Source organism: Filicampus tigris, chromosome 1 (assembly GCF_054856515.1).
Source record: "Filicampus tigris isolate MCC_2025a chromosome 1, RoL_Ftig_1.0, whole genome shotgun sequence".
In the NCBI taxonomy this organism is placed as follows: Eukaryota; Metazoa; Chordata; class Actinopteri; order Syngnathiformes; family Syngnathidae; genus Filicampus; species Filicampus tigris.
The window spans coordinates 29410811-29425185 of NC_141217.1; the positions used below are offsets into that span (position 1 = coordinate 29410811).

Sequence of the window (14375 nt, forward strand, 5' to 3'; positions counted from 1 at the left end):
TGAGGGTTTGCGTAGCCAAACAGAAACTGTCACTTTGGGATGATCCTAGTCTGTCCTTACTACGACTGGATTTCATGGCGATCCTCAGGGCTTAACACCTCGCTAGGCTCGAGGCGCGAAGACGAGATGGTGCCCAGTAGAGTGATGTCATAAGACAGGCACTAGACTGGAGGCTGTATTCCCTCACGGTCTGTGAACCTCCAAAGCTTGACGGGTGACCGAGGCGTATGTGAAGGGCGTTGGCCTGACTTTTCAGGTGCGGGGTGGGATGGAAGAGAATGAAGGTGGATGAAGGAAGTAGCATTAAGTCTTTCTAAGCCTCCTGGATCCTCTTTGGTGCCTCTCCACATGACACGACTATCCTTCTCCCCTCCACCTTGGCTGCTTGGAGACCAGCCAGCCAGAACGTGGACGGACGGACGGACGGACGGACAAAGAGAGACGTGGAGGAGGAAAATACAGCATGCTCAAGGCTGATGGGGACGGGTAGGTGCATAGATGGAGGGTGTACACGTGCCGAAAGAAGCGTGGGCGCTCGATATTAAGAATATGAAAAATACTGACATGTAAAGAACTGCAGAAAAGATGAGACCAGAGGAGATAAGAGCTGAATGAAGAAGCTAAGAATAAGTTCGGAGTGTTTTCTTTTTATGTAGCTGGTATACCTGTCTATCACTGGCTGAGTGTGTGCGTGTTATTTTCGTTTCCTGCCTTGTTGATGGGTGAACACGCTGGCTTGTCCCGAAAGGCTGCCAGCTCCGTCGGATTGGGGATTAACCTCGGGATAATGGCCTTGATGCCCAGTTGAGTGGAAGCAAAGCTGTTTAAAAATATTGGCTGCCTGACTCATTTTCCTCTTCCTTCCTGTCTTTCAATCGCTGTCTGTCGCTCATCTCTCTTCACCTCATCTACTCTCTCTTTCTTTCTTTGTATTCCTCATGTCCAGCTCTGCTTTTCGCGGTGGCCTTTGACTGCTCTCATGTCGTGAAGTGAGAATGTGCGCAGCAGTGAGTGTCCATTCACAACTGTTGTGAATTTATTAAGAATCACAAGGAAACAGCCAATGATCATGCCATCGTAAATTTACATTTATTCCTCTTTATTTTGCCTTTCACAAATCTAACAAGGGACAGTCACGAGGGGAAGAATGGAATGCAGAGTCAACAAATAAATAATACCTTATGGACATTATAATACACGCTTAAGCATTTTGAACAGTTCTAGTTCCAGCCAAGGTTGACACTTGAAATTTCTATATCGTCGCTGCCCTGTGAAAAACACTTTTCTCCCATTTTGGAAACTTTTTGAATTTTCACTTAAATGCGATGTCTGTAACGCGGATACATGTAAAAATAAGAAAATGAAAAAAAAATGGAGATGTGTTTTTTACATTGACTACTAATTGATCAAAATTGACAAACAGTTCTGGTAGTTGATTATTTAGAGATCTTGTTTAACTTAAAATTGTCCGCATCTTCAGAATTTTAGCCTCTCAACAGTAAACATTCTCAGGTTTCTGTAGTTGTACATGGAAGAAGACTGATTACCTTTGTATTTTATAAATAATGAGACATTTGCCAATCTCTGCTTTTACTTTGGAAAACAATAATCAAGATTTTTGCCTATTTTCTGCCATGTTATGGACAAAACCAGTAACTGAATCAGAAGGAATTTGTGCATTTTCTCCACTGTAAATTTGAAATAATGTATACTGTTTTTGAATTTAAAAAATAAATGGACGGACATTTGATTAAGAAATATAACAACTATGAATTTTTTATATAATATAATTTATTTATTTATTTATTTTTATTTTGCTGTGCTCTGCCTTATGATTTCAGCAATGGCTCCAAGTATAAAAAAAAAAAGGGAAAATTGCATGAAATGGCTGAACATAGATTTTATGCAAAATCAGACCGTATAATATGCGAGGGAAATTTGTTTAACTGTTGTAGTGCACTGACAGGAGAATATCCTGTATATGTTTACTGTATACTGTACATACAGTATAACTACCTCAGATAGGATAACATCCCAAACAGACATCAATTAGACCCGAGAGTGTGAAGACGACACTGTATGTTGAAAACACTTATGTCCATTTAAAAAAAGAATTATATATTTTTACGTTCATGGGGTTACCGCGTTGCAGACGTCAGAATCAATGTGAAAATGAAAAATATGTTTTACAGGACAGCGACGATATCTACTTTTTGTTTGGTTTTATGGTATTATTCATAACCACCAAACTGATCCAAGAATGTCTTTTTGCGACCTTTGCACTCAGAAAATAGCCTTCACCAAACTAATCCCACCAAGCCAGAAGTCTAAAACTGTCTAAAATGTCTCTGTGTCTCTGTACGATGAGAAACATGTATTCAGCAGGGCTAATCTGCTCATCCAATTGCTGATTGATTGATTGAATAACCACTCACTATTATGCTCGTTCAACTATACCATAATATCTGCCCATTAACCTCAGATGTATGGAGCTCTAAGCACAGCCTGACTCCAACCTGTCACAAGAGCTGCAACTCTGTTTTCGCTCACTTGTTCACCCCTCTGAAGCCGTTTTATCAAGTAATGTGCAGAACTGTGACATTTGCTGAGCAGACGAGTGCAATTTGGATTCGCCGTGATTAGATGAGGGTGGCAATTTTCTGAGCAGCATAACCACTGAAGGATAATGAGTCCCCAATTCCTGAAAATACCTTTATTCTCAAAATGTATTAAATTGCATGGACAGCAGTGTTAACATACATGAAATGACCTGCACAATAACGTTCCTCATGACACTTATGTTTTTTGAGCAGAGCCGTCTCACCCATTACGCAATGTAGGCAAATGCTAAGGGTGCCGTAGTCTGCACGGGGGGCTATGAAATTGGGATATGAATTAACCTACAATATGGTTATATTAAAACGAATTATCATATTATTGAGTTTTTCAACATACGAGCTCATTGAGATGATTATTTTTTTTGCTTTGCTTTGACTTTGAGTGCAAACTTGAGATAAGAGCACTATCTAATAGATAATTTTGTAGAGATTAGACCTACTGAGTCGGTGTATACAATGGCCTTATCCATGCCTTTATCATTTGTTGTATTTAAATCGGGCTAGCCGATGTTTTTCTTGCTGTTAATATTCAATCAAAATCCATTTTAAACTCTTCATATATCACATTTTTAACCCAAGTTATTCATTGTGTTACAGTTCAAATTGTCAAAAGCAGTTGTTCTCAAACCTGTTACACCAAGTACCTCCAAAAACCACATCATAATTAACATTACAATACAGTAGCGTAGTAGGTCCAAGTGTTCATGAAAATATTTTTGCAAGTCACTGTAACGTTATGCATAGTTTGGACATTAACATTGCACCAAAATCTAGGAAAATTGTACCAAAAAGTTAATTAGAACTTAACTTAGAATTACCACATGCCATATTAAACTACACATTGCTTCTTTGCATCTGCTTATCAACATTGCACTGTAATTGCAATAAACTTAGGTCGTAGTAGGCAACATGCATCCATTAGGTTTTTCATTTCTATTTGAAATTGAAAGTGAATTTTAAAAAATGTTATTTTGTATTTTAAATTTGGTGACATCTACCGTATATCTATAAAAGACAATTGTGAAAACAATGTTATTGGATTTCTTTTGCAATCGTATGCAAATCATCAATGGAGGAGGTGCCATATAAAATCTCAGACTGGTTCTGTCTTTTTGTTGAATGTTTTCACCCAGACTTTTAGAGAGGAACCTATCCAAGGGAAACCTCACATAAACAAAATTTGCCTCCGTGTTTGGTCCAGAATGTTGTTTGTATTGGTCTCGGGTCAAGGAAGCAGAGGACAGGCTCGGAGCGACAAATTGAATAGAGAGACACACACAAGGAAGAAGAAGCCCCGTCCTCTCACTCCATCACACGTCTCATCACTTTAGTCGTCTGGCCGGGGCCTCAAGTGACTTTGCTGTGATGTGACCGCCACAAAGCGGCCGTGACGCCGCGAAGGCTCGGCTAAGCATGTGCGTTTTAGCTCTCGTATGCGTTTGTGTGTTTGAGGACAGGAGCAATGTGTATGTGTGACTTTAGAGCAAGGGGGCCCTCGATGGTGTGTTTGTGCATGTGCACACGCTCGCGTGTGTGTTGATCGGGCAGGGCTGAACGACGACAGTCACTTCTGATTTGGAGGCGGAAGGATGACAGAGTCTCGGAGCTCCGGTGGCAGCTTCACTGAAACAAAACCAAATGTCAGCGTTCTTGTGTCTTCTGAAGAAAATTCATGGAAGGATGACAATATTTTTATATATCAAGCAATCTCTAAGGAAAGAAGTCGAGGAAAAACACCGGAGCGATTTGGTATTGCTCGTTCTGCAAAAGTGACCGGAGGGAATTGAACATGCTGAAAAGAAACAAGCTAATTAGGCGTGTGGAGAGTTTAGAGGTCAAAATGCACTCCTTAAAAAGTTCCTCCTCTCTGATTAACTACATACTCAGTCTTTTGGACCAACATGTGTGTAGCAAACATTTTTCTCCCTCACATGCGCTCAGTTTTTTTCCCTCTAATGAATTTTTTTTGTCAGTTTGTTTGTTTTTATCAAGGCAACCTTAATGCATTTTTGGGGGGTTCACAAAATGTCATATTTAGTTTGGATTCCTGTCTTACTATCCAGGATGAAAGTTGTAAAAATAGTCATGGATTAAATTAGATTAGATTAGACGGTGAAAAATGTCACTGAGCAGCATCAGTAGTGGTTATGGGGTATAAAGAAAACAGAGACAGCAAGCAAGGAGGACACAAAAGAGTTTCCCATTGTATGTGATAAGCACACAACAGTGCAGAGGGGAGAAAGGTTCGTGCAGTTCTTCATAGGTATTGCATGAAAATAAGGATTTTTCAAAGATTGTTTATCCGTGACAGAACCCTCACATGAAGATAAAAAACAGGCATTTAAATTTTGGCCTTATTGCGTATAGTGTGCTCCGATAATCTCAACACGATATATCGCACGCATAAAGATTTCTGTCCCACCACAGATCTTGAATCTAGAGCCCAATGACAGAAATCTTGCATTATCAATGTTGATGTAACAAAAATGAAGAAAAAACAGCAATGACCTACAACCCACAAGATGCAACATCAAAGAGGTACATGAGAGGAGGAAATGATGGTGGTCTTGGCACACTTTATTTGTTGTTTTAACAGAAAAATCAAACTAAAAATAAACAAAAAAAAAGAGAGGCCGTGGAAAAAGTTGGCGGAGATGTTTAACACTCCTGGGCTTCCCAAAGATCCACGATCTGGTCCTCCATTTCTGAGCTTCACTGGACTTTGTTTTTCGGCTGTGCGAACTGTTTTATTTTGCTGGTGTGCTTTTATTTTATTAGACACTTGTTCGAGTTTTCTCCCAGGTAAACCCAACAACCTGCCTTTTGGATCCAATTCCCACATTTCTTTTTAAGACATTTTATGGATTTTTTGAAGAACAAATTTTAAATATAGTCAATTGCTCTCTTCAGACAGGCGTCTTCCCAGCTGCCTTTAAAACGGCGGTGGTGAAGCCCCTTCTGAAGAAGAGCGGTTCTGACCCGAGCGTTTTTAATAACTACAGACCCGTATCCAACTTACCGTTTTTAAGTAAGATTTTAGAAAAACTGGTTTTCATCCAGTTGAATCATTTTTTAAATACAAATAATATTTTGGAGAAATATCAATCTGGTTTTAGGATGAACCACAGTACGGAGACTGCTCTTTTAAGGATCTTAAATGATATTAGGTGCACTGCAGACGTGAGAAAACTCACAGTCTTGGTGCTACTGGATCTAAGCGCTGCTTTTGATACAGTAGATCACCAAATTTTATTAAATAGACTTAAAAATCTAGTGGGCATCTCTGGTACTGTTTTTGACTGGTTTTATTCCTATCTCACAGACCGATATTTCTTTGTAAGTATGGATACTTGTTCCTCTAAAACTCATGAAATTAAATGTGGGGTTCCTCAAGGTTCGATTTTAGGCCCCTTACTTTTTAATCTTTATATGCTTCCCCTCGGGGATGTCATCAGGGGACACGGCATCAGCTTTCACAGCTATGCTGATGACACGCAGCTGTATATTGCCGTGTCTCCTGATGACACAGGACCCATTGATACCCTTTTAAATTGCATTTTAGATATCAAGTCATGGATGGCAGATAATTTCCTACAGCTCAATGAGGACAAGACCGAGGTCTTAGTTATCGGTCCCGAAGGTCAGAGAGAGAAGCTTTTACCAAAACTACACATTTTTAATCCCTCACACTGTGTGAAGAACCTTGGCGTCATTTTTGACTCTGAGCTCAGTTTTATTCCTCATATTAAAAATGTAACCAAGATTGGTTTTTATCACCTTAAGAATATCGCCAGAGTCCGCCCGTTTCTCTCTCAGGCTAACACGGAAGTGCTGATGCATGCCTTTATTTCCTGTCGTTTAGATTACTGTAATGCCCTGCTCTCTGGCCTCCCGAAAAAGAGCATTTCACCACTGCAACTACTGCAGAATTCAGCCGCTCGGGTGCTGACGAGAACCAGAGGGCGGGAGCACATTACGCCAGTTTTGAAATTGCTGCATTGGCTCCCTGTGTGTTTCAGGATCGATTTTAAAGTACTTTTATTAGTTTATAAATGTGTTAATGGTCTTGGGCCATCTTATTTATCTGATTTGCTTTTATCATACCAGCCCTCGCGGATCCTGAGGTCCTCTGGCGCCGGCCTTTTATTTATTCCAAGGGTGAGGACCAAAATGCATGGCGAGGCTGCATTCAGCCATTTTGGTCCTCACCTTTGGAATAGCCTGCCAGAGGATGTCAGGTCTGCAGAGACTGTTGATATTTTTAAGAGGAAGCTCAAGACACACCTTTTTAGTTTGGCTTTCAACAACTTTTAAATAATTTATCTTTTCTTTTGATTGAAGATAATTCTATGTTTTGCTTTGAATGTTTTAAAGCACTTTGAGTTGCATTTTTATGTATGAAAAGTGCTATATAAATAAAATGTGATTGATTGATTGATTGATTATTTTGAAGGCCTGATTTTACAGGCTATGTTGCGCCGATGTTTCCTGAGTCTTCCCGAAGGAACCGAAAGTGGAAGTGTTAGAGTAAGTCTCTAAAGACTGGAAAGACTGCTGGAAAATACTTCTCGGTATGTTGGGAACCCATTAATACAAAATTGGGTAGGATAGTAAGGTGAATGCATTCCATCCCACCTCACAATTCAAGTGTCAAATGTCAAGTTTCAAGAGTCAAATAAAGTTGTGGAGTTGTCAATTTACCCACAAATATGATTTTTGGTCAGAAATATTGAGCACGTTTAAAGGGACACTTCGACGGGCTGAATGCTGGCACCATTATAGGTGTCCATATAGAAATGACATCAGCACTAAAATTCAAAAATTTAAATGTTATTAGTTTCCGAACAGAACATTGTTCAAGTCAGAAATTGTTATTACATTGTCCTTGAAATTTGAGAGTCTCACTTTTACAAAGCTAGGAAAAGAGTGAACTGTTTGTGAAATATGTTCAGAATCAATCAGATCAGCTTAGAGAAGGAAGTCAGAAGCATGAAAGTCCATCAAGAAAAGCCTTCGTTCAGTTCTTCGTTCAGACAACTTTGTTGTCTAAGTCTAATCAAAATTCCACTTCACTCAAAAGTGCTCATCGATCATGTCATTTTGAAAGCATGTGATTTGTTGTCTTACTTTTTCCATGCTGTAGTGTCAACATGTTGCTTGTCAGTCTGGCGGCGATTTAAGAACATTCACGTTAATCTTGACTTTTGAAATGGAAGAATGATGGATGGAAGACTTGACTGGTCTGTGACTTTTCAGTTTCCTTTAAGACATGTTTGACCCTGTATTTTTCTAGCTACAGAAAAAAAAAATTAGCAGGGTGTTTTCGCGAATGAAGGACCTTTCTAGTGTTGTGTGTGGCAATAGAGAGTTTTTATCATATAGAAATGGGCTGGCTTTGCAATGTTGAATGCAAGTGGCCCTGAGAAGAAAAAGAAAGGAGGCTGTATGCCTGTCTACATAAAGCAACTCAGTTTGTCGGCAAAGGTGATCGGAGAAGACTCTCGATATTTCCATCATGTCAACGCAGAAAGAAATGAATATCTCAAGGTTAGAACAGCAATAGATTTTTCTCAGCGGTGCGTCAGTCAGAGGAAAAACACACAAACAACTATTTCTACTTGCTTTATGAAACACGCATCTAGGCATGTCTCACTCTTCGCTGATTCAAATAAACCCCGATCCCAATAAAAGGTTGCGAATTAACAGAACATTGATCAAAGCTGTCTTTTTTTTTTGGCTTGTTTTTTTTTCTCCTCGTCCGTGCACTCGTCCAGCGCCGCTCACTGGGGACGCGCTTGTCCGAGCGGACGTGGGAGACATTGAGGATTTATGTGATCCTACAAGCCATCAGGTTGAGCAGAGCTTTGCTAAACATGACCTGAAGTGTGCCGGCCCCGGAGCAAACGTTGCTGTCACCTTGGCCGAGGCGACCTGTCATCTCTCCGAGCGGCCCATGAGACCTGACAGCTGTGGCGTTCCCAAAACAAATCACCGCTGCGTTTGGCAACACTGGGCGTCCCCGCCATTTAGTCCTCGTCCAGACGAGAGCGGGAAAGGCAGCTGCTAATGCACTAAGTGTTCCGTGTTCATGTTTGAGGGTGCAAGTTTGGGCTTGCTTGGCCTTGTTTTCCCGCCATCTCCTTGAATGTTTCGATAGAGCCGCGGCTCTTTGTCAATTTCCTCGTCCCGCCTAGCTTTTGTTATCACCTGCATCTCTTTGTGTTCGAACTTGAAATGCCTTTTGTGTGCAGAAAAAAAACGGGATAATAGATGAGCAATTGTGAATACAATCACCAAATTCTAATCTGTATGTGTTTATTTATGCATGCACGTCGCTCTTCAAATTGTCGTGAATGGGCTTTTCTTTGTTGGCGTCAGGGGAAATGCACGTCCATCACCCCGACTGTGCAAGAGCAGAAGCTCCGAGGTGAAAGTTCAAGAGAGTTTTGTCTGGTGCTGAAAGCGAGGCCTTGTTTATTGATTTAATGCTAAATTTCACGCTTGTGGTGAGCGTTGGTGGTCTGCCCTAACTGTGGGGGCTTTTTTCCCTACTTCTCAACTCTTTAGTGAACATGCTGTAATGTAGCTGTCACGTCTAATGAGCCCCCCCACACACACACACACACACCTTTCCTCTGCGACACACACACACTCAAATCAAGCTGTCAGACAGTGTTTAAACACAGAGATTTCTGTGTATTTATTGCTGGGCTGTTTTTAGACATCAAACTACAGCAGTTGAGATGTGGCTTCTATTGATGTCATTGTCTTTATGTCACATTCATTATTGAGCGGTCCTTAGTCTAGTGTGTCTTTCTTTTGCTAAATGTACTTTCTTCTTCTCCTTTTAGAGTAGAATTGAAACGTTGTCCGGTTTATTTAATTCCCCGTGTCGTTGTGACTTTTGGTCTGGTTTATTTGGCACAATGTGCCGAAGCACTTCATGAATGTTTTACTGATGTTTAGGGCCGATATTGGGGTACTGATGGGAATCAAACCTGCAGCATCTGCGCAAAAGACAGCAGCAGAGCTGGGCACTTGACCCTTTTTTTACCCTTCCGTCCTCGTCCCTCCGTCCTTATTCATAAAAATAATTGTCCTCCAACCCCGTTCCTCCTCATTTTTTATAAAGCGCTTCCGTCCTTACTTTCCGTCAAGCCGCCCCCCGCCGTTCAGAAAAAAACCCATAAACGTAATTTAAAGTTCGATAGCTGGCTAATTTTGTGTGCATATCCAATTCCCGGCTAGGCGTATTGTGAGTGGATTGAATTGTTTACAACTTCTTAACCAAGGTAGTTAGCTGCCAACACAAGACCGTCGTGATGTGATGAAGATGATGATGCCGACTGGAGCAAGTCAGGAGACACCAGGAGAATATTTAAGATGAGGCAATACTATTGTGTTTTATTGCAAAACTTTTGCATTTTAAAGCAAGTCGTTTTCAGTTTTGATAAAGATAATCATTGCAAAATAACGCATGGTTATTTTAAGAGGAAACAAAGACCTCCACTTTCACTTCCGGGTTGTTTAAATGTCAACTTTTTACAGTCTAAATATTTGCCACAGAAGGATATACTTCGCATGCAAAGGGATAAGGTACTAAATGTTAACACTTACTTAACAAAACAAATTTGCTATCACACGAAAGACAGACTTGGCGTGTTTCTGTCACATCCTGACTTCTGTGGCATTATCCGTGGTATTACATGTGTTGGCGGAATATGCATGTGCAAAGTGACTACTGTGAAGCACATGAAAAGAATTGTGCAGGCAATTTATTAATGAAAGTGGCTTCGTAGATGAGAACATGCAGTGGTCTTGCTTTTTAAAAGAACCCAACACAACACGTTCAGTCGGTACTTGACCCGGTTAGGGATGAATAGAGGGACGGACGAAAACCCACTTCTATCCTTGCTTAGTCCGTCCGTTTTAAAAGACTTCTCATCCTGTTCCGTCCCTGGGACGAAATGCTCAGCGGCATGTACTTCACTACGCTACCTGTGCTTTAAAATCCGGAGTAAAACAGTCAGAATACATTTATTGCATATAATGTAACTCATGTTTTATTTTCTTGAAACATGCATGGCTAGTGGACTTGTATTCAGTGCATGAATTTTTAAGCATTATTTGCGCCTTGAAACTTTGCAGAGAGCCACCACATACAGTATACTGTATTGCTTACATAATGTTTGTTGAACAGCAGTGCAGTAAAAACGCACAGATTGAGTGGTATCCTTTGAATAGTTTTATATGTGTAAGTCGCTAAGTCCCATTGCACACAGAGCGACGGGGATGAACGCTGCTGAACTGTCTCCTGCCACTATTTTAAAGTTGCCAACCATCGGCCAACCATTCTCCACGAAACAGGTGAACGATGTAGAAACGTAATGCCATGTCGTAGCTCATGAGCTTTTAAAACAAAAATTGCGTTTCTGGGTGCGAAGCGTCATCCAGACAGCCGCACCAATGCCGTATATACATTATAAGGAAGTGTTTTGCAATAATACCTGACTTTATTTATAATTTTGCCTGAGGCTGAGAAAGCAAAGAGTGTAAAGTCTCTGTCAACGTAATGCACGAGTGCAGTCAATGAATTGAGCCAACAGTCTCTCAAACATCCATCTCCTTTTTTTCCTCCTTCTTTCCTTTCTTTGTGTTGTTATAATAGGGCAGGGCAATCCGCTTCTCCCTTGACAATCGCAGCCATGCTGTTTGTGGTAATGTGGTCCAATAAAATAAAAAAAACGCAGTACGTACATGTGGCGCTTCAAAAAAAATGTTACTCAATAAGAACACCAGGGGTTGCATTTTTTTCTGTTGCATTGAGCTTGTATTTATCTGAGGGTCAATCGCTTGATGTGCGGGTGTGAGTTGCAGACTGTATTTTTAAAAAATTTTTTTACGACTGTCCATTTCAGTCACATTTGGCCATAATTAATCACCTTCAAAGCACGTTTGGAAATCTAAAATTAGACTTCTAGCAATTGTGCCCTTTTCATGTTTTTACTGTTAGAATTATATAATTGTTTCTTCAACTGTCTAGCTGGAGAAAACATGATTTATTACACCGTTAAGTTACCAAATTGAGTAATGTTGTTGTTATCGTTACGATGATGAGCTGCAATAAGTGGGAAAGCAGCGGAATTTTATGTAACTGTATTTCTTCTTTCTCCTCTCAGAATTGTGGAAGAGAGGCTTTTGTTCAGCTACCCAGATGAACAACAGGAAGGAGGACATGGAGATTTCCTCTCACTACCGTCAGCTCCTCCGAGAGCTCAACGAGCAGCGGCAACACGGCATCCTGTGTGACGCCTGCGTCATCGTGGATGGAAAGATCTTCAAGGCCCACAAGAACGTCCTACTGGGCTCCTCCCGCTACTTCAAGACTCTGTACTGTCAGGTGAGGTTCTAAACTCTCGCTGAAGTTGTGACAATGGAGCGACTTCTATGTTGCCCCATGATGTCCGGACTAGATAAATAAATGCCGCTTCTCTTAACGCCTCAGGTTAAAAAAGGTTCAGAGCCTCACCATCAAACTACAGTCACTCATCTGGACATTGTGACGGCGACAGGCTTCAAAGCCATCCTCGACTTCATGTACTCTGCTCACCTCGCCCTAACAAGTAAGAACGTCATTGAGGTCATGTCGGCGGCCAGCTACCTGCAGATGACAGACATCGTCCAAGCGTGCCACAGCTTCATCAAGGCCGCCCTCGACATCAGCATCCGCTCCGAGATGGCTGACGAACTGGCCGACTTTGAAATGGGAGGCGTCGTCACGTCCGGCGTAGTAGTAGGAGGCGGTGGAGGCGGTGGAGCGGCAGTTGGCATAACGGGAGCAGGGGGAGTGGCCGGAGTGGGCTTAGGAGGAGGTGGGATAGTAGGAATGGCCTCCGAAGCCCTCGCCTCCATCATGTCTGGTCGCAGCACTTCCCCCTGGCTGGCACGCCGCACCAGCCCCGCCAACTCCTCCGGGGACTCTGCCATCGCCAGCTGCCACGAGGGAGGCAGCACGTATGGCAAGGAGGACCAAGAACCCCCCAAGAGCCACGAGAGCCAGGAGGAAGCTTGTCACGACTCCCAGCCCGCTTGGCCGCATGACTACAGGCCTGTTAGCGTCAAAGAGGAGCAGGTGTCCCCTGCCTCTTCCTCGCATCCCCGGGACACCCCCAGGGGTGCGGCCCAGAGCCAACGGCATCCTGCGGTAGGCGGCTCGAATGCAGGTGCAGATGGAGCCTGGCAGCCCTTATCAGGATCGGGACGGAGGAAGAACAGGAAGAACAAGGACACGGTCAGACATATCACCCAGCAGGCTGAGAGGAATTGGGAAGGAGAGCGGGAAAGAGAGAGAGACAGGGACAGTAGGCCTGGGTCTCCTCTTCCATCCATGCTAGGTGTGGCCGGCTGGAACTACAATGGACAGGATATCCCAGGTATGACCGTGTCTCGCTTTTGATGTTGCTCTTGCACGTTTGAGTTGCATTTTTGTCTCGCAACAGGGAACCCTTTTACGTAGGGTAGTCGATTGGGATGTTGTTTTGGGTCACAAAAGCAGGTCTTAATACCTGCTCAACTACAGTTGCACTGCTCTAAAGTCAACTTAAAATTTTCTCGAATGAAATTTGAAGTGTGTGTGTTTAGGCGACAAACCACACCTTCAAAACCCCCACAGGGTGTAATGAGTTGAACGATTGGACGCAAGTCAAATCCTTCATCTTGTGAATTGTAATGTGACCAGATTTTCCAAGCATGACTGTCTGTCAAAATGCTAAGTCGGGTTGGAATGGATGCTTCAACTAGAATACAAGACACGGCAGGAAAAAAAATTGACTTCTTGGTGAAAGTTGTCAAACGTTCTTATGTGATATTGCCTATAGAAAAGCTGGTCCAAAACAGTATACTTTCACTTTATTATTTATCAACATATCTCAATGCTTTAGTTTTTTTCTGTTACTTGGGGAACCCCCTCTCTGATTGGCTGACAAATAATCTCAAAACATCCTCAATAAACTTGTGCGCACCAAAATTTCTATCTTTCAAACGGCGTCGCTTACCCCCAAAAATTGATTTAAAGAAAGTCAACCCAAAAATGTTGTTTACATTAATATTTTGTATGCACCTCCACTAGTCAAAACACGGCATTCTGATTAATATGACATTTGCGGAAAATGAGCAAAATCAACCCGTTTTTATCCATCTCAGGGGGCGGCCATCTTGCCACTTGCTGTCGACTGAAAATGACATCATAGTTGTGCAGGTAACGACCAATCACAGCTTACCTGTTTTCTGAAGCTGGGCAGTGGTTGGTCGTTACCCGAGCCTTGGTCAACTGTGATGTCATTTTCAATTGACAGCAATTGGCATAACGGCCGCCCTCTGAGAAGGATAAAAACGGGTGGATTTTCATAATCCACAAAAGCAATATTAATCACACTGCTGTTTTTAGACTAGCGGGGCTGTATAGAACAAATTATTGTAAAGAAAAATTCTGGGTTCACTTCCACTTTAAGTAGTGCAAATGAAGCAATACATGTGAGAAGAACATTGTGGACACTAATCTAGATCATGTACTTCAGTAATCCTTTTTTATCATGAACTTTTCTTGGAAGATTTTAGAGGTGCTTGAAAGCGCTCATTGCATGTTTTTTAGAATACTCCACAAAGATGTCAATTGTCATGTTACTGCTGTGAAAAATTGGTTTCATCACATGCTGTATATTTACTAGTTCCAAAGGTTAAGCAGTTGGAAGTTGTTGT

The 14375-nt window shown here is 41.8% G+C and overlaps 1 protein-coding gene across 3 annotated transcripts in view; it reads left to right on the forward strand.

Annotated features, from left to right (window-relative positions):
• zbtb46 (zinc finger and BTB domain containing 46) overlaps positions 1 to 14375 on the forward strand; it is a 114519-nt gene that overhangs the window by 47697 nt on the left and 52447 nt on the right. For 2 of the 3 annotated variants that reach the window (XM_086030781.1, XM_086030765.1), the window contains exons 3-4: positions 11798 to 12018; positions 12124 to 13051. In XM_086030781.1, the coding sequence (XP_085886907.1) occupies positions 11798 to 12018; positions 12124 to 13051 (1149 nt within the window). Of the gene's footprint in view, positions 1 to 176; positions 487 to 11797; positions 12019 to 12123; positions 13052 to 14375 lie in introns of those variants that run through there. The other variant, XM_086030772.1, reaches the window with a different exon arrangement.